The sequence below is a fragment of the Cibotium barometz genome, chromosome 6 (genome assembly GCF_041138505.1).
Source record: "Cibotium barometz isolate CiBa-2024 chromosome 6, ASM4113850v1, whole genome shotgun sequence".
In the NCBI taxonomy this organism is placed as follows: domain Eukaryota; kingdom Viridiplantae; phylum Streptophyta; class Polypodiopsida; order Cyatheales; family Cibotiaceae; genus Cibotium; species Cibotium barometz.
In genome coordinates, this window is record NC_141051.1 from 1,399,663 (window position 1) to 1,423,742 (window position 24,080).

Sequence of the window (24,080 nt, forward strand, 5' to 3'; positions counted from 1 at the left end):
TGTGTAAGGAAAGCTAAAAATAACTAAACAACTAACTGAAACTGAAACAACTATGAGGAAAAGTACGGTACTAGGAGCTCCTAATGGATAACATCTGGGAAGAAAACTCCAGCAACAAAGGTAAGCATCATACAAGATTTCTCTCATCGGTCGATGGCGGATATCCTCAATGTCCTCCATGGTGAGTACTCTGACTGGACGTCTCCCATGCCGTGCTAGTATGGTCCTGATCCTCTGTTGTAGTCTCCGCCGGTGGAGAGAGAGAGAGAGAGAGAGAGAGAGAGAGAGAGAGAGAGAGAGAGTCGACGGCTGTGTTGTTTAGCACTTGTACGCGTAGTCAGGGCGTGTATTCTCGTGCAGTCGCTCGCTGGCAGGCTGTGTAGCATGCTCCGGCGCACGTGTCCAGGCGCTAGTGCGCAGGCTGGCAAGCACACCTATGGAGTGCAGTTGGCCAAGTATACATATGCGCACACAAACGTGTGCAAGACTTGTGCGCAGGCGGGCTCTGTACGCAGGCAGGCAGGCAGGCAGGCAGGCAGCCAGGCTCTGTATGTAGGCAGCCAGCCACGTAGCCTGGCGGCGGCAAGCAAGCTTATGCAGCACCTAGGCTAGGTGGGCTGGTGCCCAGGCCAGGCCTACGTAGGCGGCCTTGTGGCCAAGCTTACGCGAGGGAGGCGCAGACCAACTGTGCACAAGCAAGCGCCGGAAGGAAGCAAGCGCCGACAGCTTCAATCGACGGCAGCTTCAATTAGCGGGGTTAATCCAGGAGGAAAGAGAGAAAAAAAAAAACAAGGGAAGCATACGCCTTTTTTGGGGCTTTCGTTTTTTTTTTAAGTTAAATTTTTTTAATAAAAAGTTTACAAACCCCTCCTTCAAGGTTTAAAAGTGTTTATTTTTTTTTTAAAATATAGAATATATATATCCATATATATATATATATAAAACGCAAAAGCAAAAGCCAAAGATAGCTTTTGGAGGCTTTTAGTTAAAAATAACAAATGTAAAACATTGGACGAGGCCATTCATTCAGCTCGTATCTATGATGATACAATGGTCTGTTCCAAGTCAAAACCCGTTACCGAGCAGGAAAACAAGCATAAAAGAAAGTTCTTCGCACCTATGGCTAACACGACTGAAGGCAAGTCTTCGGACCAACCTTCGAAGAATTCTAGTTCGACACCAGCGAAGAAGAAACGACTCCTTAGGGCTTTAAAGCTCAAGAAGGAAGGACGTTGTTTTATCTGCGAAGAAAAAGAACACATGTGTAACGAGTGCCCAAAGCAAAAGGGTACCAAGACGAACGCAGGACCCAAGCCAAAGGCAGCTAACCAGTTGTCTTTGACAGGTACGTCAATTACTGTACTTTCTCGCCCTAGTACTTGTTCTGATTGTCTTTTCAATTCTAAAGTATTTGGCTTGCATGATCTTCTCCGAGTTTATGGAGAAGTGAATGGCCATAAGATTCACATTCTTCTAGACCCTGGCAGCTCACACAACTTTGTTAACTACAAACTTGTGCAGAAATTGAGTCTTGATACGACACCCAGCGATCATACCTACGAGGTACGCCTACCTGCGGGAAGGCAAGTATGGGATCGAAAGGTGGAGATGCTTCCAATCCAGATTCAGGACTACAAAGATACTCTGGAATGCTATGTAATGCTTCTAGAAAATGTAGACTTGTTATTAGGGATTGAGTGGTTTAAGACTCTTCAAGTCGAGATAGATTGGTCTAGTCATATTTTTTCTTTTCAGCATAGGGATACCCAATATAGTATTTTAGGTGATTATATTCATCCCTCTCAGGGACCTCTTGTAAATACGATTGATTTTGGAAATGTAATGGATTCTTCTTTGTATACCGCTTTCCATTGTGTATTGATTCCACTTTCTTCTTTTCTCATCCCTTCCATGAATGTAAATGAATTAAGTGTGTTTGAAAGCAAAGAATTACAGAAGATACTTGATTCGTTTCAAGATGTATTTCCTAAGGAACTGCCATCAGGTTTACCACCTGAACAGGCAGTAGATCATCGTATTGACTTGATTCCTGGTGCTCATCCTGTCAGTATTCCACCTTACAGGATGAGCCAAGCTGAGAAAGATGAGTTTGCTAAACAACTCGAAGATTATTTAAGGATGGGCCAGATCCGTCCAAGTAAATCACCTTGGGGTGCACCTGTGTTGCTTAGGAGAAAGAAGGACAATACCTGGAGAATGTGTATAGACTACAAGAGATTGAACAAGCTGACCATTAAGAACCGTTATCCTCTCTCTAGATCAGATGACCTGATTGACCGGTTAGCAGGAGCGAAATATTTCACGAAGATAGATTTACGTACTGGCTATCACCAAATACGTATTCATGAAAGGCATGTCGAAAGAACCGCCTTTCGGACTAGGTAGGGCCATTACGAGTTTCTCGTATTACCTTTTGGGTTAATCAATGCTCCAGCCACTTTCCAGCAAATGATGAACGATCTTTTTCGTGAACATTTGTGGAAATTTGTGGTGGTGTTCTTGGATGATATTTTGATATATAGTCGTACTCTTGAGGATCATGTCAGACACCTCACGATTGTCTTATCTATTTTAAGACAGAATCGACTATATGCTAAGTTAAGTAAATGTGAGTTCTTTATGACCGAAATCATTTACTTGGGACACAAGATCACTAGAGACGGATTGAGCATTGACTATGACCAAGTTCAGAAGGTTCTGGACTGGCCTATACCGCGTACAGTGAAACAACTTCGTTTTCTTGTCGGTTTTGTAGTTTTTCTTCGGAAATCTGTGCGGGAGTACTCTCAGCTCACACTACCGATGACCGACTTATTGAAAGGTCGTGGACGTAAGTCAAATCAGCCTATCACTTGGAATAACGATTTGGATATGGCCTTCAGACTTTTGAAAGATAAAGTCAAGGAAGCACCTATCTTAGCATTACCTGATCCTAGTCGGAATTATGTTATTGAAACTGATGCCAGTGACTATGCTATCGGGGTTGCTCTATTTCAAGATGGTAGACCAGTTGCTTTTGAAAGTAAAAAGTTAGGAGCTTTATGCTATGATTCATGCTCTCAAGGTTTGGAGACATTATTTATATGGCTCCAAGTTTGTGGTATTGAGTGATTATCAGTCAATCAAGTATGTGTGTGATGCGGATGATTTGAGAGGAAGGAAAGCTCGTTGGGCGGAGTTAATGCAAGATTTTGATTTTGAGATCCGTTATCGGAAAGGGTCCATGAATAGTGTTGCAGATGCGCTTAGTCGAATTAGAGAGGTGAATACTTTGTCGTTCAGCGAGATTTCTACTGCCTTATTTCAGTCATTGAGAGGGCTTTGGAGGACTGATGGTTATTTTGGTCCATTTTGGCAGAAGATCCAGGACGGGAGCTCATTGATTGACCAAGACTCAATGACTGAGCAGTCTACCATTCAGGCTGCCGGAGGCCAGTGGATGATTCGAAATGGTTTACTATTCCGTAATGACAAAATTTGTGTACCATAGATCCCGGACATTAGGTCCAAGATTCTTAAGGAGTGTCACGACGCCCCTTCTGCTGGACACCCTGGGGTACATAGGACACTATCATTAGTGAAACACACTTTTTATTGGCGAAAGATGAAAGGGTATGTAGAAGATTATGTTCTGAAGTGTCAAATTTGTCAGGCAAATAAACCTGAACGCTTTAGACTGGTTGGGTTGTTGCATCCTTTGCAAATCCCAGGTAATAAATGGAAAAGTATTTCCATGGATTTTATTACCGTATTGCCAAGAACACATCAAGGCCACGATTCTATTTGGGTTGTGGTAGATCGCTTGACAAAAATGGCTAGATTTTTACCGACCCGGAAGACTATTACAGCTACGTAATTAGCACGGCAGTTTATCGAGCAATTGTTTAGACTGTACGGGTTACCGCAGGACATAGTCAGTGATAGGGACTCTAAGTTTATGAGTGATTTTTGGAAACTTGTTTTTGAGGAGTTGGAAACAACTTTGAATTTGAGTTCCTCTGATCATCCTCAAGAGTGAATTAGATTTTGGAGGATATGCTTCGAGCATATGTATCCAAAAGACAGAGTTCATGGGAGGATTATCTTCCTATGTTAGAATTTGCATATAACAGTATTTAGCATACAAGTACAGGTTTTAGTCCTTTCATGCTTATGTATGGTTTTCAACCTAGATCACCTGTTACAGTAGGATTCTCAGGACTTTAGCATGATGCAGCACGTAATTTTTTGCAAGATATGCAGGAAATGTTACAAGTTGCGAAGGAATCTATTAGAAGTGCTCAAGATTGAGACAGGTTTTATTCTAATAGACATCGTTCACCCAGAGAGTTCTCTGAAGGAACGATGGTGTATTTGCGAGTTCCGAAAGATTCCGAGACTTTACGGACAGGTCGATCTCCGAAATTATCCCCTAGATACTGTGGACCATTTCGTGTTACACGACGGATTGGTTAAGTTGCATATGAAGTGGATTTGCCTTCTCATGTGAAAGTTCATCCTGTATTTCATGTCAGTAGACTTAAGGAAGTACTGGGTGGAACAGATCAGTTAGTTACTCCTCAAGAAATTATAGATGTTGAGGACATGACGTTTGTTCCGCACGAACCTGAAAAGATTCTTGGATTTCGTGAAAGATGACTGCGTAATACGCTTATCACGGAATACAAGATCAAGTGGAAGGACCGTGTTGAGGAGGACGCTACATGGGAGACATTGACTACTCTTCAGAGAGATTACCTTGGCTTTTTAGTGAGCTCAGGAGTGAGCTCTTAGAGGAAGGGGAGTATGTCATGTGCACAATGTGTATCTACCGTGTGCTACATGCACGCAAGAGTAGTTTCGAGGCTTGGGGAAGCTTGGAGCTAGGCAGGCTGATTGACGAGCTGAGTTAGGGATATACTAACGGGCGGGCACCCAAGTGTGGACGCTCGATGACCGGCCAAGAGCCTATAAAAGGGTGGCCAAGGTTAGTTTTTGAGATATAGAGAGTCTCGCGAGTTTGTGAGAGCTCTATGGTGTTGGAGCCTGGATCTAGTGCAGACGTGCACCAACTTTATGCAGGCGAGGCCGGCAGCAAGCTCGAGGCCCGCGAGGGCAGCTTCGTGGCGGTATGGGACGTCGCGAAGAGGAGATTGGTCGGTACGTCAACCTAGTTAGCTCAGCTCCTGGCTCGGTGGGGACAGCCAAGACTGTGGGCTCGCCCACGGCTGTCATGGTTGGGAGGTGAGTCAGGCCTGCACCCTCTTGTTGTTTGTTTGTTCGTTTGTTTGCAGGTTTCGAGTCGCGTACCAAGAATGATCACGAGGAGATCCGTGGGGATTTGACAAGCACCTATCCATAGAGTTTGGCCAATGTGTGGCCAATCATGATTGTCTTGTAATTATTAGGATCAAGTGGATCTTCGGCCTGGGAAGTAGCCGCTAATTTCCAACAGTGTGATGATCTCTGTAGCCCCGTGTTAGTGATGCCTAGCTCCTGTAGTCTGATAGGGTCGTCCAGATGAAGTAGTGGGACCTGTTGACTCCTTGTCCTGGTGTTGAAGTCCCCGAGCAAGAGGACTTGCCCAGCTGTGAGAACTCCATAATATCCCCATAGTGACTGGCTATGTTGTGCGGCGTAAGGGGAGTGGTGGGTGCAAAATAACACACAACAATGTGGATGACTCTGTCACTGCTAAGTTGTAGTTGCACCTAAAGATACCATGCATCCTCGTCCTTCCGGACGACACTGAGAATCTCGGAGATGGGATCTAAAAAGGATAGCTACCCCTTTGGAGCCATGTACTCTTGTTGTGTGGGTCTCACCTCGGAAAGCTAACTCCAACTTATACCCGGCTATGTATGGTAAGCCCCTCTTAGGGCTTTGATGAGTCTCTGTATAGAAAATGACATACCTGCTTGTGAGAATCTCACTCAAACCTCCTGGATTGGACCACAGGGTGCCATTGCAGTTTTGTATTGCTAACCTCAGGTGTCTGGTCTCATGGACCCCGCGTCCCTACTTGGGACGACACTCAATGATAATGACCCTACCATCTCTGTAGATAGCTCACTTTCCTACTCTACAGGCCTCATGAACTGTCACCATTGCCTCATGCCGGTGTGCCACTTGTGCTGGGGTGAGATCATCTCCTATGTACACCTGTGGTGCCCTTGAGGGCAGCCGGTCTGTCTAAGAAGACCTGCCTACTGGTGGCATGAGAGAATCTGATGAGGGGCCACTCTCGTGTCATATCCTTGGTTGCCCTCCATGTATCTGCAAAGGGGAGGGCGATGCCGTCCACTCCTATCATCTAGCAAAGTGTCATGGCATCTGCCTTGGGGGAAGCCCCCACTTGTAGCCCCCGCACTCGCACATGGAGGACCCTATCCTTCTTGCGTTTCTCCTCCTCGAGAGTCTCTTGTGTGATGCTTTGTGGGGGTTTGTGCTTCTTCACTACCTCCACCCAATCTTTCTTGGTGGTCTGCAATTCTTCCCGTAACTTATCGCTCGCAGCCTTCAGCTGCTCCAAGTCCGTCCTTAGACCCTTCTGAATATTCAGTTCCCCTTCCTACATTGTATGGTCCTTGACCGTAGCCTTTAGGGCTTCCATTTCTGCCCAGATTTCCCTTATCGCTGGGGCAGCCTCTGGCATTTCCAGTTGTTGCATCTGTGTCTCTTTCAACATCCAAATCTCCTCCTCCTGGTGGTTCACCTTTGCTGCCAATTCTTCAATCTTGTTATTCTTGCCTTGTATCTCCTTGCAGAGGCTTTCCAACTGTTTTTCATGTTGGTTCAGGACCCTGTCTAGCACCTTCTTCTGTTCGCCCAGCGCCTTCTTGGTGCTGTCCTCCACTGTCTTGATGTATGCCACCAGCTCCTGTGGGTTCATTGTGCCTATTTTCCCCTAGTTGCTGCCTTGGAGGCTTGCGCAAGGGTGGGTGGGAAAACGTGCGTCGGAGGGGTGTGCACCAGAGCAGCGCAACACAGCACAACAAGCACAACGACAGGGCAGCAAAGCAGCGCTCTTGATGTATGCCACCAGCTCCTGTAGGTTCATTGTGCCTATTTCCCCCTAGTTGCTGCCTTGGAGGCTTGTGCAAGGGTGGGTGGGAGAACGTGCGTCGGAGGGGTGCGCCCCAGAGCAGCGCAACACAGCACAACAGGCACAACAACAACACAGCAAAGCAGCGCACAACAATGCACCAGAACAGCCCACAACAGGCGCATCAACTGGAGGGGGGGATGGTGCGAACAGGGGGAGAGCAACCAACGCGCAGCGCGAACACACGGGAGCACGAAGGTGCTCACGCCATCTGCAGAGAGATAGAGAGAGAACAAAACACTAGAGAGAATTTGATGGAGAGAGAGATAGAAGAAAGATATATTAAGCGTCTACTAAAGACCCAATGGGCCTATCATATCTCATCATGGAATAGAAAATAAAACAGAAACATAGCTATCTCACTTGGGTGATACAAAACTGTCCATGGAAACTCATCATGGAATACTAAGAACATAGAAACATGAGAGCAACATCAGGTTCGAGTAGATGGTATACCACTCTCCAAAATATCAAGCATGCGGCTAATGAGTATGGCCAAGAGGTCTCCCTTATCTATGTTACGTGGAAAGGTAGCTCGATGGCGGTGGAGCATGTCCTGGATATGGAGTTGATAAGGTGATCGTGGCCGACCCGGGGGGGGGGGGGTGTGTCAGGCACGTTGGAGTGTGGAGGCTCGGTCCGAGGTAACTCCTCTCGGGCGAGGTAGGTCCGGAGCAGCTCGTGGAGGGTCCACAAGATCCACTATATCGGTGTCCTCCACCTCTTGGGTCCGGAAGAAATTGGTGATGGTTGGTTGGTGAGGGAGGGGGCGGGGTGGCTGGGGCCGAAGCTCTCTCAAGGTCTCCCTGTGTCTGCGGAGCTCAAGCAGGAAGAGGCCTAGGCAACGCTGGTCCTAGAAGTCAATGATCCTGGAGAGTGGACCAAATCCCTCACGAGAGAGAGAGAGAGAGAAAGAAAGAGAGAGAGAGAGAGAGATTTACATCTTACAAAAGGCCCAATAGGCCTATGAGACAAAAGATGATTACAAGTGTCCGTGTGGAATATCATCGTCACGGAAAACTGAAATTGAAACTGAAACTGGAAACCTAGTAACTGAAGCTAAGTGCTAGGTAAATGCACAGAACAAACGGGGGAGCATACTAACGAATGATCATAATGCACTCTATCCCGAATCTATGGAGGGGAGGGGTCCATGGAGGAGGTTCATCATCGGGCAAGAGAGGGTGGCCACAAGATCTGAAATAGTGAAGAGGGGCTGAGAAGAAGAGTCCTCCATCGTGCGTCAGTGACATGTAAGAATCACATCGATCTTGGCCTGATGGCCTAGTGGTGGTCGTGGTCTAGGGGGCCAAGGTCATCTGGCAACATGAGAGAGAGAGAGAGAGAGAGAGAGAGAGAGAGAGAGAGACTAAGTCATATGTGTTTTTGCAGCATGAGAAACGAGAGAGGTTGGTGAAGGCAAGCCGGGATGTGACCATGTACAGTAAGAAAGTCATATTTCAGGTTCATAGGTGAGTCATATTTCAGATTCACAAGTGTAATCTTAACATTGCATGAAGTTTCTTCCTTGCTTTCCAATGGATGGATTATAGTCTATGAGTTCAATTTTGCAGATACAGTTGGCTTTTTCGCTTGTATCTTACATATGGTGCTGATATTTCAAGATGTTATGTCTTAGGCATAATTGCTAGCGTTTAAACTTTTTATGGAGTTATGGGACTTTATTCGTCTCATCCATTAACAAGGATATGCTTATGATATTTTGGAAGATTGCTATCTTGGCACAAATTTGGGACATTCTCTTGAATTCAATCATATGTGTTATTACAAATGAGATCCATGGACTTGGTGAATGTTTCTGATTCGATTGGCTTTTATGCTCGTATCTAGATATCTTGATGTTGATTGGATTCATGAGAATTTACTCTACTCGATAGGGCATGCTATACCTTTGGGCATGTTTTGGAGCGTAGAGCTGAGGACAACTTCTCAGAAGAGGGGGAGAACATAACCAGCATTTGTATTGAGCTTTTTACTGAACTCAAAGTTGAGGACAACTTTTCAGAAGGGGGGGGGAGAATGTCTGTAAGCCCAGCAGGGCGTGCAGTGATAGTCTCAACCGTGTGTCCAAGAGATAAAGCTTTAGAGAGAGAGGGGAGAGAGAGAAGGGAATAGGGATCTTGCACAATACACCACACTGAGCGGGGAACAGGCCCCGCCCCCTTTTAGGAATTTATTTAGGAACAATCCACGAGGATCAATACAATCAATGAATACAAAGCAAACAAATATTTCGATGTAGGATATCCAAGTCGATGTCGATGTCTATGTCTAGGCATGAGATCTCTGATGCCGAGCACACCACGGGGATGACCCACAAGTATCTCTCACCGGGCTAGTACCAGATCTAATATCCAAATCCAAATCCAAATTCCAGTCTAAGACCAAGTTCCATCTTCATGTCTAAGCTCTATGCCCAAGTTCTATGTTTTAGTTCCAATATATGACACAAGGAATTGAGGACAAGGTAATGGAAGAGTGCCATGCTCCTTTCTACATGGGGCATAGAGACACCTTGACTACACTTCAAGCTTTGGAGAGCTATTTCTATTGGCCTACTATGAAAAAAGGACATTGAACTTTATGATTCGTGAATGTTTGGTTCGTTGGAAGGTCACGTTTGATCGACAAAACTAGCAGGACTATTGCACCCATTAAATCTTCTATCGGAGAGTATTGTTATGGATTGGATTGCCAAAGTGAGGGAATGATGGTATATAGATCTTTTTTCACGATACCAAGAAGATCAACCATGTATGTCATTGGTTGGACCTTTTAGATATATAATGCCTTCCATGACAGTTTATGGAAACCATGTACAGGGTTACCCCCAGAGGAGCTTGTATTGAAGGATCCATCACGGATGAAAAAACCTAGAACAGATTGTGTTTCATTCTGTGAGAAAAAGAGGAAAGACACTAGTCAGAAAGTTCCTCTTGGAATTCAAGAATTATTTGCTATTGAATGGGAAATGGATGCTAGAGAAGTACTTCTAGGACTATCTAGATATACTTCGAGCTTATGAGGAAGTAGTTGGTGTAGATGTATTTGAAGTACAAATATGGACGTCTTGCGATCAAGACAGATTCAAGAGGGAGGGACTGTGCCTCTAGTCCTCTTCATTGTATATATATTGGACTAGAATTGATCATTATTTTGCTTATAATGGTTACTTGGACATGCTCTAGTTGGGTGGCAACGATGCCGGATAGTCCAAGGAGCAAGATTTGTATATGGGTGGCAATGATGCCAGATGGCCCATTGGACGGTAACAATGCCAGAACAAGATTTGTATATGGGAGGCAATGATGCTAGATATCTTGGATTTCGCAGTCGGGCGGTCATTGCAACCAGATGACCCAGATGTCTGTATTGGATTTCGCAGTCGGGCGGTCATTGCGATCAGATGGCCCAGATGACTGTATTGGACTTCGTAGTCGGGCGGTCGATGCTACCAGATGGCCCATATGACTATATTGGATCTTGTAGTCGGGCGGTCGATGCTACCAGATGGCCCAGATGACTATGGAAGAACTCTTAGGCGGTCCTAGTGACCAGATGGCCTTGAGGATAGTTTGAGCGGTTTCCTCGAGAACTTGATGGCTCAACACGGTTTCGATGAAACAATCCATGAACAGGAGGATCATTACTTGTGCGTTGCATATTGATGTATGTTTGAATTTCTTTGACTTTGTGTGTTGTTTTGGATGTATAGACAATGCTTGGATTTATGGCATGTGATAGTCCATTGGGCTGCAGACTACCTGGCTAGTACCTGGAATACCCAGTAGACGCGAATGATGCATACTTGTTTGTTGACTAGCTTGTGTCTAGTTTTTGTAGGAGGTAAGTATGCATTTATTTTATCTAACACATGTGATAGGCCATGAAGATGTAACATGAAGAACAAGGACATCGGTCAAAGAAAAGGCATTGAGATGTTACCAGATGAATAGATGACACCTTAGATATAGGGAAAGACTAGATGCACAAGCTCACCAGATGGGGCTAGTACCTAGGAACATATGGAAGTGCTTGTTGTACTTGCAACACATGGATATATTTAGAACATATGGATATATTTGAAACATATGGAAGTACTTAATATACATGGAACAAATGGATATACTTGGAACACTTGTAGTCCGCAGTTTAGTACAACTGTGATATAAGAGGGAGGGAATGTAACTATTTGGTCCTCCTAGCTCTATTTCACATGATGAAACCCATGCCTGGACAAGAGACAGGTGGAAGAAGACATGGGGACATGGTCCATAAGGTTTGATTAAGAAAAAACACCATTCTTGGTCAAAAAGAAGGAAAAAGCAAAAAGTCAAATAGGGTTGACCGCCGCGAGCCAAGGGAACCATTGGAAAGAGGAGATTGAGCCGGACCAAAAAGCTAAAAGGCACTTTCTCAAAAAGCAGCTCTAAGGCCGAAAAGCAAGGTCTTGAAGCCAGAAAAGCAAAGCAGCAAAAGTTGAGTAATATTTTATCAATAAAAGAAAAAAGAGCAAAAGCAAAGGCAAAAAGGGAAAAGCAAAGCATAAAAAGGCAAAGCAAAAGCATGGACAAGCTTTTGGCAAAAAGCAAGGCTTTCCCAAGGTATAAAAGAAGCATGAACCCCTTCCTTCTCATCATCCATGGAAGCTTGGGGTTTATTTTCACCATCATCTTCAAAGCAAGGTGTTCATCATCATCAACTTTGTAGCGTGGAGTTTTCTCACCGCTGCCACCTCCATAACCTCTGCGGCTACCTGCCACGTTGCGCCACTGTCAACCTACTGTGTGCTCCCCGCCTGGATGTACGCCACCTGCTACCACCAGCTGGTGCTAGTGCCACCATCACCAGCCACTAGCACTGCTGCTACCTTATCCCAACCTGCTGCTGGACTACCTACGCCTGTTTGTGCCTTCAATGCGCCTGCCTCCAGTGCCCGAGTACCACCGCCACCCAGCCCCGCTAGCCACAGCACTAGCCAGCGCCAATCTACGCCGCTGCCAGCTGACCTATCAAGAGTTGTTGCCAACCGTGCTAAACCTCTGCCGCCTGTTTGGCCAGTGTCACCATCTGTGCTGAACCTCTGCCACCACCTGAATGGGAGCTGTTGCATTGTCTTCTGATCAACGCCACCTGCCCGATCGCCATCACAGTACAACTGCTGTATCTTCAGATCTACTGCCACTTGTTGTACTTGTGCGCGGTGTCGTTGACAGCCATCAAACTGCCACGTGAACTTGACCCTAAACATACACCCCTATGTGTCCTTTTGTGGGTTGTTTTCCTTCACCACGTTGGGCACTAAACCTACAACTTGTCATCATAAGCTTGATTATCCACATCTTTCTCTTGTGCACCTTGTGTGCAAGCTTTGTTTGGATCTGGACTTAGATTTGAACTTGAGCATAGACATGGAGAACTTGGACGTAGAGCTTGGGCATGGAACCTGGACATGAACATGGAACTTGGACATATAGCTTGGACATGAAAGCTTGAACTTGGACTTGAAGCTTGGGTATGGAACCTGGACATGAACATGTAGAACTTGGACATATAGCTTGGACTTAGATTGGAACTAAAACATGGAACTTGGGCATAGAGCTTGGACATGGAACATAGAGCTTGGACATGAACATGGAACTTGATCTTAAACTGGAATTTGGATTTGGATTCATTGGCTCTTGGCCGGTCATCGGGCGTCCACACTTGGGTGCCCGCCCGTCCATACTTGGGTGCCCGCCCGTTAGTCTATCCCTAACTCAACTCGCCAATCAGCCTGCCTAGCTCCAAGCTTCCCCAAACCTCGAAGCTAGTCTTGTGTGCGTGTAGCACACGGTAGATACACACTGTGCACATGACATACTCCCCTTCCTCTAAGAGCTCACTCCTGAGCTCACTAAAAAGCCAGGGTAATCTCTCAGAAGAGTAGTCAATGTCTCCCATGTAGCGTCCTCCTCAACACGATCCTTCCACTTGATCTTGTATTCCGTGATAAGCGTATTACGAAATCCAAGAATCTTTTCAAGCTCGTGCGGAACAAATGTCATGTCCTCGACATCTATGATTTCTTGAGGAGTAACTAACTGGTCTGTTCCACCCAGTACTTCCTTAAGTCTACTGACATGAAATACAGGATGAACTTTCACATGAGAAGGCAAATCCAATTCATATGCCACTGAACCAATCCTTCGTGTAATACGAAATGGTCCATAGTATCTAGGAGATGATTTCGGAGATCGACCTGTCCGTAAAGTCTCGGAATCTTTCGAAACTCGCAAATACACCATCGTTCCTTTAGAGAACTCTCTGGGTGAACGATGTCTATTAGAATAAAATCTGTCTCGGTCTTGAGCACTTCTTATAGATTCCTTCGCAACCAGTAACATTTCCTGCATATCTTGCAAAAAATTACGTGCTGCATCATGCTGAAGTCCTGAGAATCCTACTGTAACAAGTGATCTAGGTTGAAAACCATACATAAGCATGAAAGGACTAAAACCTGCACTTATATGCCGTACTGTTATATGCAAATTCTAACATAGGAAGATAATCCTCCCATGAACTCTATCTTTTGAATACATATGCTCGAAGCATATTCTCCAAAATCTGATTCACTCTTTCAGTCTGGCCATCAGATCGAGGATGATCAGAGGAACTCAAATTCAAAGTTGTTTCCAACTTCTCAAAAACAAGTTTCCAAAAATCACTCGTAAACTTAGAGTCCCTATCACTCACTATGTCCTGCGGTAACCCGTACAGTCTAAACAATTGCTCGATAAACTGCCGTGCTAATTGCGTAGCTGTAATAGTCTTCCGGGTCGGTAAAAATCTAGCCATTTTTGTCAAGCGATCTACCACAACCCAAATAGAATCGTGGCCTTGATGTGTTCTTGGCAATCCGGTAATAAAATCCATGGAAATACTTTTCCATTTATTACCTGGGATTTGCAAAGGATGCAACAACCCAGCTTGTCTAAAGCGTTTAGCTTTGTTTGCCTACAAATTTGACACTTGAGAACATACTCTTCTACATACCCTTTCATCTTTGGCCAATAAAAAGTGTGTTTCACTAACGATAGTGTCCTGTGTACCCCTGGGTGTTTCACGAACAGGGCGCCCTGCGCTGGTCTACGCGTAGGCTCGGTCGCCTGCACAGGCCTGGCCCCGGCGCCCGCCAGGCTGGTCGCCTGGCTGCGTAGGCCAAGGCGCCTGCCGCCTGGCTTCGCAGGCCTGGCCGCCTGGCTACGCAGGCCTAGCCGCCCGCCAGCAGGGCTGCCTTCGTACACCTGGCCGGCTGCTAGCCTTGCCCGGTTCGACCAGCATGCCACAACCGCCTCTCTCTCTCTCTCTCTCTCTCTCTCTCTCGTTCGCGTTCAACCAAAAGCATCGTGCTTTTCGTTTTTTTTTTTGTTTTCTCTCAACGTTTCATGCGACTGCACAAACGAATCTTTACGTACTTCATGCAAAGCAAACCGACCCTACTTAGACTACCATCTCCATCAACATGGGTTTCTTTGATGAAAAAAAAACACATACTGAATCTGAAAACAACAGTATGCACAGAAAAACAGCAAGCTTTTTTGAACACATACCTTTCTTTGACCTTATCTTCTCTACCTACCAACTTGCTCGTTCATGAGGTATGCTCTGATACCACTGTGAAATCCCCACCGGATCTCCTCGTGATCGTTCCTGGTACGAGACTCGAATCCTGCAAACAAACGAATAAACAACAAGGGGGTGTAGGCCTGACTCACCTCCCAACCATGACAGCCGTGGGCAAGCCCACAGTCTTGGCTGTCCCCACCGAGCCACGAGCTGAGCTAACTAGGATGACGTACCGACCAATCTCCTTCTCGCGACGTCCCATACCACCACGAAGCTGTCCTCGCGGGCCTCGAGATTGCTGCCGGCCTTGGCTGCATAAAGCAGGTGCACGTCTGCACTAGATCTAGGCTCCAAGACCATAGAGCTCTCACGTAGGCCATATTGGGTATGGGTGTCAACCCAAGTTTCCCTTCAGAATTAGAACATGAAGATGTTGTTCTAGATGCAAATAGTCCTAGAAAGAATCGACCTGATGTACAACCAATTAAAAAATTATACATTTGGCAAATGTAACTTCCGGGGGGCCCGGGGGTTTCGCAAAACACTTGACCATGAATGCAATTAAACACTGAAATCGGCCACAGCCTTAAACATATGCCACTTAATCCACATAATTGTAAAAGAGAGATGTGCGTAATTGACGCTCCATAGGGACCTAAATGGCGGCCCCCCCGCCCCCGCCCCCCCCCCTTTGGAGTATTCTATTGTCACCTGCACTCTGCACTGTAGTGCATGGTTACAAGATGGCTCATCATCAATGCAACACTGTACATAAGTAGAACCGTATAGGATTTGATATTTGTCGTACGCCGTGACCCCATTGTAATCCTCCGTCGAGAATATGTTAGGCATGAGCTACGTAGGTTATTCCTTAGCCTTAGAGAGTCGGTCAGTCAGTCAAGTCCCTTAACCCACTTGGAGAGAATCATTCATGCATATAGAGTCAGTAGAAGCCTTAGGGTTTGCATTAGATAATGGTTGCATATTGCATATCATTCATCTCATTTGCACATAGACCATGGCAGAAGCCTTGGAATATCATCCAATATTTTTATCATATTTTATAGCATTTTTTACAGCATTTTTACCACATTATTCCAACAGTATCCATTTATGCAAGTCGTGTAGCAGTCGGCCAGCTTCACAGCCAGCCGACCAATACATGAGAGCATATAAATAGCATAGCCTTGCATCATTCATTCATCATCTCTCAAGCGTTTTATCCCACAGCATCTAGAGCATCATCACATGAGTACACAGAGCATACTTCAGCAAACCGCATCAGCCAATATTCAGCCAAGGAAGGAATCGCTTCAGTACCCGCGTTCTCAACCTTCATGCAGAATTCAGCACTCATACATCTCATTGTTTTGCTACAGCCACTTTGGTGAAGGTAAAAAGTTTCATATTCATTCATTCCTAGTGCATAAAACAGCCTAGAAACAGTCCCACTCAGCCCCTTCTCTTAGCCTCAGATTTGCAACCTTCCTACATTCCATTGGAAGAGTGCATAGGCTTGAGATCGGTCATCATTGGTGCTTCTACAGCTGTGTACAGTTCAACCTGACTCTTGGTCTTTCAAAGGTCTTGCGTTTGGCTTATCTACAGTCCCAAGTCAGTCCTTCATTTATTCTCTTCAAAGATAATAAAGCAAATACTCCTAGCAATAGGAGGGGGTTAATTTGGGACCCAATAAGGTGTATAGTTCTCTCTCTCTCTCTCTCTCTATCATCTCTTAAAGTTTGAAGTGATAAAGTGGATTGCAAAAGACTCGTGAAACTTAGGGTAAAGAAGGCGGTGTGAGACTTTGTGTGATAGGATCCTTCATTACGCATAATTCCGCTACATGTTACATTGGTATCAGATTCAGCTTGTCCACACACCGCATTCTAGCGTGAGAGCATCCTTGGATGGTCATACTTCACTCCGGCATGACCACCGATTTCAGTAACATGTCTATAGAGGAGAGTACACATCAGCAGGAAGACGTCTCCCCCGAAGGAGACCTTGCTCTTCCTCTTGCTACAGATGCCATAGCTCTACTCCGAGCAAAGAACCAACTTCTTATGGAGCGTCTCCAACTCTTGGAGACAACAGCAGCAAAACCCCTTCCTCCAGTTACCCCCGACTTCGTTCAACGCAAGCTTGAAGAAGACCGGCGTTAGGCTAAACTCGCGACTCGGGAGTACCAACGAGAGCTCGGGAGCACCAACGAGAGCTCAATCGAGAGTGCATGTTACTCAAACGCCAACGGGAAAAGGAGGCCTTGCATGTGAGGTATCAACACCTCTCTTCAGTTTCCCCACCCATAGGTGCCACCAGCCAGAATCCCGTGACATCGACTACCGTCATTTGAACTCAACCGAACTTTAGTAAGTATGATGGTAAGTGTGATCATTTAGTTGTTGATCAATTTATTCATCAATTGAATGCTCTTTTTCCTTTAGCTAGGATCACAACTTCTCAAGATAGAGTCCACGTAGCGGCTCGCCACCTTACGGGTGAGGCAGTCACTTGGTGGCAGCATTGGTCTAGCCTTCATACAGACCTGACCACAAGTGTCACAGCTTCTCGCTGGGATACCTTTGTCCATGACCTTAAGACCAGATTTCTCCCTTCCCAGTATTTGACCAACCTGGCAGATGAGTTCTGTGGACTTAGACATAATGGGTCACCCTTGCTTTAGTTTTCTGGTAAGGTTATACCTTTAGCACAACAGTTAGGGTTATTTGAGCAGGCCAAGATGGATCAATTCATCCGTGGATTAGATCCTAACATCCGATTTCATTGTCTCGCCTCTTTTGGGGTGTGACATGATCTTAGGAATCTAGTGGTTTCGTCATTATGAGCCTATTCCCGATCGGGGACAAGACACTTTTACTATCTGTAAAGGTTTTTCTGAGGCCGTCATGATTCGTGGGGATAGAAACATTCTTGGCTTCTTGTTGATTGCTCAGCTCTAGGTCCGGCGAGCTATCCGCAAGTGTAACATACAGCGGAATTATGCGTAATGAAGGATCCTGTCACACAAGTCTCACACCGCCTTCTTTATCCTGAGTTTTGGGAGTCCTTAGCAATCCACTTTTATCACTTCAAGCTTTAAGAGATGAGCGAGACAAAGAGAGATCCGTACATCTTATTGGGTCCCAAATTACCCAATGAAGGGCCCCCTCCTATTGCTAGGAGTATTTGCTTTATTATCTTTGAAGAGAATGATTGAGGGACTGATTTTTGACTATAGATAAGCCAAACTTTGAAAGACCAAGAGTCGAGTTGAACTATACAAGGCTGTCGAAGCACCAATGATGACTGATCTCGGGCCTATGCACTCTTCCAATGGAATGTAGGAAGGCTGCAAATCTGAGGCTGAGAGACGGGGCTGATTGGGACTGTTGTAGGCTGTGAATGTATGCTGAAAATGAATGTATGAATGCGTTTTACCTTCACCAAAAGGGCTGTAGCAAAACGATGATATGTATGGATGCTGAATTCTGCATGAAGGCTGAAAATGCAGGTTTGTTGCGTTTCCTTCCTTGGCTGAATATGGGCTGATGCATTTGCTGAAGTATGCTTTATATGCTCAAGCGATGAAGCTCCAAGTGGCTGAACATTAAAACGCTTGAAGGCTGATGATTATGAGATGAATGAATGATGGGAAACAATGCTATTTATGGGCTCGTTGGTTGGCTATAAAGCTGGCCGACTGGCTCCCTAAAGCTACACGACTGGAAAAATAGAATAATGATGATAAAATGCTGGAAAATTATGGAAAAAATACTAGATAAATAGGATAAAATACTGAATGATATTATGAGGCTTCTGCAATGGTCTAGATGGTATCATGGTCTATATGCAAATGATATACAAAATGCAAATGCAAACCCCAAGGCTTCTATGACTTCTATATGCATGAATGATTCTCTCCAAGTGGATTAAGGGAATTGACTGGCTGACTGACTCTCTAAGGCTGAGGAATGACCTACGTAGCTCGTGCTTGACTGAGGATTACAATGGGGTCACGACATACGACAAATATCAAATCCTAAAGGGTTCTATTGCTATACAGCGTTGCAATGATAATGAGCCATCTTGTCACCATGCATTACAGTGCAGAGTGTATGTGACAGGAACGGAGTGGAAGGAGCATTGATTTATGTTTGTGCTCAGACAGCTCTACCTCTTCGATAGCGGCTATCTCATCTTCATCTCCACTTCCACTGTTAGCAGATATTCTATCTAGACACTAGAACATTATGCTTAGGGACGATCTCCAGCGCAGTCTCCCCCCAGTCCGTCTTGAGGACCATCATATCGATTTGGTCCCTGGATCAGAACCTCCTAGCCGGTTCCCCTATCATCTTTCCAAGACTTTAGAGGGCGAGCTAGAAAAGCAGTTATCTGAGCTTCTCCGAGTCGGATTCCTTCGGCCATCTTCCTCACCATTTGCTGCACCCATCCTAGTTGTCCAAAAGAAGGACAAGTCTACACGCCTTTGTATAGACTACATGGCATTAAACAAACTCATGATTAAGAATAAGTTTTCTATGCCAAGAATTGAGTACATTTTGGAATGTTTAGACGGTGCAAATTTTTTCACTAAGATCGACCTCAAGAGTGGTTACGATCAGGTCCGCATTTTTGAAGTTGACATTTCCAAAAATAGCTTTCTGGACAGAGCGTGGTCACTACGAGTTCGTAGTCATGCCCTTTAGGCTTACCAATGCACCCGCAACCTTCAATAAAATGATGTCCAGGATTTTCGCAGTCCTGGTTGGTAAGTGTGTGTTCATATTTCTTGATGACATACTTATATTCTCAGCCACTGCGAAGTAGCATGAGAAAGATGTGGAGAAAGTCTTGCAACTTTTGCGAGATAATGGGCTCTGCATAAACGCCAAAAAGTCTATCTTCGGCGTTACAAAGGTTCAATACTTGGGCTATATCATCTGTTCCGCTCGTATTAGATTGGACCCCTCAAAGATTCAAGATATCTTGGATTGGGACATCCCTTAGATTGCCCAAGAGATCTGTTCTTTCATAGGTTTTAGCCAAGTCTACAATACGCATGTTTACCAGTTTTCTAACCTTGTAGCACCTCTCACCGACTTGTTCAAGGGGTGAAAACTTGTAGACCAAAAGTCACAGGTACAGGCAAGGCGCTTGATGCATTCCGTGCACTCCAGAAAGCAGCCTCAGAAGCGCATGTTTTGAAGTTATCATCTTGGGATGAATCTTTCGAGATCATTACCGATGCCAATAATGTAGCCATATGTGCAGTTCTTCAGCAGGAGAATAGACCTATAGCCTACTACAGTAGAAAGTTGGATGTCGGCGAAAAGAATGATTTGGTTTATGACAAAGAGCTTTTAGGTGTGATCACAACGCTCAAACATTGGAAGCCTTTTCTTTATGGACAGACCTTTTCATAGTCAAAACAGACCACCAAGCACTCAAATTGCTTCAGACCATGCCAAGTGCCCAGTGGAGTGATCGGCAAGCCAGATGGAGTTAGATCTTCCAACAACTTGGAAGAATGATCGAGTACATCCCTAGTAAGCATAACCCAGTTGCAAATGCTCTTAGTCGGAAGGCCAGCATCCAAACCATGCAAGAGTCTACCATTCTTGAAATCACTGGGAAAGACTTAGATAGCATGAAAGATTAGTATGTCGATATCCCTGAGTTTGGTACTCAATATAGTTTGGCCCTCACTTCTGAGCCTGGCCATTACTCAGTGCAAAACGGTTGGTTGTTTTTCAAGATCCGCCTCTGTGTCATTCAGGAAAAGCAAGCAGCTGTTCTCCATGATACCCATGAATCCTTAGTTGGAGGACATAGAGGGATCAACAACACTCTCGAGAAATTGGAATGGTCCTTTTATTGGTAAAAAATGAGGCATGATGTTTATTTACATGTTCAAGCCTATAAGATTTGTCAAAAAGTTAAGGTTCCACGTAGGAAAAAGATTAGGTTACTTCAACCTTTGCTTATCCCCGACGGACCTTTCATCGACATCTCTATGGACTTTGTAGGGCCTCTACTAGCATCCATCAGATCTCGTAACACTCAGTGTTTTACCATTGTGAATCGCTTGAGTAAGTTTTGCATGCTCATCCCATGCAAGCATACAGCCATAGCTGAGGACGTAGTCCGCCTTTTTCTCAAGCATTGGTATCCCATTTGTGGTTTTCCTAGCACCATTACATCAGACAAGGATCTCAAGTTCACCTCGCATTTTTGGAGGACATTATTTGAGAACTTTGGGACCAAGTCACAGTTGTCTAGTGCATTCCATCCACAGACAGACGGCTAGACAAAAATCTATAACCAGTTGGCCTTTGATGTTCTCAAGTCATACTGTCATGACCAACGGTCCAAAGGGGAACATTGGCTTCGATCGGTCCAAGCCATCTTGAATGATAGTCATTCATCCAGTGTAGGACGTACTCCATATGAAGCAGCCTTTGGTCGAGGTTTCTTTTCTCTTTTGACGAGAATAGTGTCTCCATCTCTTGAGGCTAACAAATGACAAAAGCACTTTCCAAAATCATTGAGTCAGTTAAAGACCGCTTGACTAAAGTCCAGGAAGCTTATAGCAGACATGCAAATAAGTCTAGGCGAGATGTCCACTTCAAGGAAGGGGATTGGGTCTATTTGCGCATCATGAAATAGATATTGAAACAAGTGGGCAAACGCTATCCCAAGCTTTCTTTCCGTAGTTTTGGACCCTTTTCTATAGTTAAAAAGTTAAGTGATGTTTCCATGGATTTGAAGTTGCCTAACAACTAGACGATGCATGATATTTTTCATGTTTCTTGGCTAAAACTATATGTTGGAAAAACGTTTCATTTTGTGAGGTGTCGCGGATTCTCTAGAAGATGTGGATAAGATGTCACTCCATAGATGAGATCTCACATGTTCTCCTTTGATTTAAAAAAGAGAAAAAGCCATCTTTCTCTCAGTCTCTTATCTTTACATTAGGTTGCCTTATTCTTGTTTTAGTTGACGGGCTGCAAATTCTGTTAAGATTATGTGATGCAAGACGAAGGGCTTGCTACATATGAGATGAGAGAGCATCATAATCTGCCACCTTCCTTGATCTTAGCCTGAAGTTGAGGTGGACGTTTTTTTTTTTTTTTGGTGGGGGGGGGGGGGGGGTTCCACTTGGTCCGGCGCCATGCCTATTGGGGGGAGAAAAGAAGTCAGCCCTATGAGCAATGGATGGGAAAATACTCAGAAAGGAGTGATCCGCATGTTGCACCACTATTCGGGGGCATGGTTGCATGAAACCAAAACGGCCTAAAATAGAAATGGCTAGAGAACGGCAGTCTTTACCATTACGTAGTATATATGAAAAGTAGAATTTTTGTGTGTGTGTGTGTGTGTGTGTGTGTGTGTGAGAGAGAGAGAGAGAGAGAGAGAGAGAGAGAGATCAAGCAACACATGTACTGCAGATTGAATGCCAAGAACAAGGAGGCCGTGCTAGAGCAAGCGGAAAGAGATCTTGCAACCGTCAAAGCTGATCACGTGATGCGTGTTGCAAAGGAACTGCAGGGTCCTGAGTTTTGGAAGTTCAGAAGAGCTTACTCTATGGGGGTCTTTTATTTTCCCTCCACCCAAATCAAATAGATCAAATACATATATATTTTTTCATGTACTTTTTCTTTCAGGCAAGTCAGCATTGCAGGATTTCATTTTTAGATAAGAGAGAGAAACAGAGGGGAGGCTGTTTTGTCTGCCATTTTCTTTTCTGTTTGTGGATTGTTTTTTTGCTTTTTGTGCAGATGCAAGAATATGTAGAGGCAGCGACTTTCTTGGAATTTTGCAAGAATGGAAAGCTACTTACACTGGATGATGTGAATAAGAGCTTTTCGGAGCTCAAGGATGCTTCTGAAAGTGCTTTCAAGATGAACCTTGTAGATTATCTTCTGGGGGTATGTGCTTAGCAAAAGCTAGCATTAAAGTTAATTAAGTAGTCAATCAGTTTTGTTAACTGATGATTTCTTTTTTTTCTATTGTAAATGGATTTTAGCCGTCTTGTGATTTTACAGGTTTGTGACCTGACGGGTGAACTGATGCGGCTAGCCATCAGTCATGTGACGGAAGGAGAAACGTCTTCCGCCAAGGAGATATGTAACTTTGTGAGGTCTTTGTATGTCAGTTTGAGCCTTCTTTTGCAGGAGGTAGATGATGGCTGGGATATGAAGCAAAAAATGGAGGTTATGCTTCAAAGCTTGATGAAGATTGAGAACAGTGAGTCTCTCTCTCTCTCTCTCTCTCTCTCTCTCTCTCTCTCTCTCACACACACACACACACACACACGCGCGCGCACACACATGCAGGTTTATGAAGCTATCTGAAATAACTCGAGTGGACTGTTTGACTGCAAGCAGCAAAACACAACCCCCCCCCGCCCCCCCCCCCAAAAAAAAAAACCCCACAACACAACCCAAAAAAGAAAAAAGAAAAAAGAAAAAAGAAAGCTTGCACACAGTCACAGGCTTGGATTAGTGAAGCTATCTCGAATAACACGAGTGCACACTCATGGACGCACGTGAAGCTATCTGAAATAACACATGGTACACCCATGGACTCATGATAAGCTATCTTAAATAACACATGGGTGTATTGTGTGACTGCAAGCAGCTTGCTACACAGTGCATGTTAGAGGATCGGAATATTTTGCCGGTGCTGCTCTGGATAACATGGATGAACGCCTAACTGATGAGAGTTAGAAAATAATCTTCAGAACAAGCCTTGTGGATGTGCATCATCAAACTGATGTGTTTTAACATGCGAAATGGGCTAAAAGTTGTAAGCTGGAAGCAATGGGGTGTCTGGCACGTTTGTAAGACATTTTTTTTTTTGGATAAGCCTGTTTTTTCACATGCGTGTGAGTCTAGCAAACTGTATAGGTCAAATGTATATGTTCAAATGCACCCAACTCTGCTTGCCTTTATAATAGATGTAGGATTCAAATTTGAACTCATTTGAAGTCTCTCATAAGGTCCAATCAAGTGGCCAATGAGGTGATAGCCCAAGTGGTGAAGGTGTTAGCCTAGGACCAAGAGATCTTGGGTTCAAAACCCCACAAGGTGCTTACTCGGCGGCATCGCTTACAGGTGAATAAAAAGCGCCTACGGGCAATGGTAACTATGGGAGGATCTTCGGCCGGGGAAATTCAATCAAGTGAGTGAGCTTCTATCAAAGCCTTAGATTAGATCACTAGTCGTTAGGGCTATATACAACAGAGTCATGGTATTCCAAAGTTAAATCTGATGGGCGATAATCATCTTCTCAAAATTTTCTTTAATTATTATGATGTGCACGTTTTTTCCTTGTTGAA

The 24,080-nt window shown here is 44.7% G+C and overlaps 1 protein-coding gene across 1 annotated transcript in view; it reads left to right on the top strand.

Moving 5' to 3' along the window:
* The window catches only part of LOC147637327 (Translin family protein), an 86,405-nt gene extending 62,683 nt beyond the window's left edge, over positions 1 to 23,722 (top strand). Inside the window, exons 3-7 of the mRNA XM_086799100.1 lie at positions 8,498 to 8,577; positions 22,189 to 22,330; positions 22,519 to 22,668; positions 22,786 to 22,987; positions 23,381 to 23,722. Of these exons, the coding sequence (XP_086655226.1) occupies positions 8,498 to 8,577; positions 22,189 to 22,330; positions 22,519 to 22,668; positions 22,786 to 22,987; positions 23,381 to 23,469 (663 nt within the window). The 3' untranslated portion in view covers positions 23,470 to 23,722. The remainder of the gene's footprint in view (positions 1 to 8,497; positions 8,578 to 22,188; positions 22,331 to 22,518; positions 22,669 to 22,785; positions 22,988 to 23,380) is intronic.
* Positions 23,723 to 24,080: the final 358 nt, after the last annotated feature.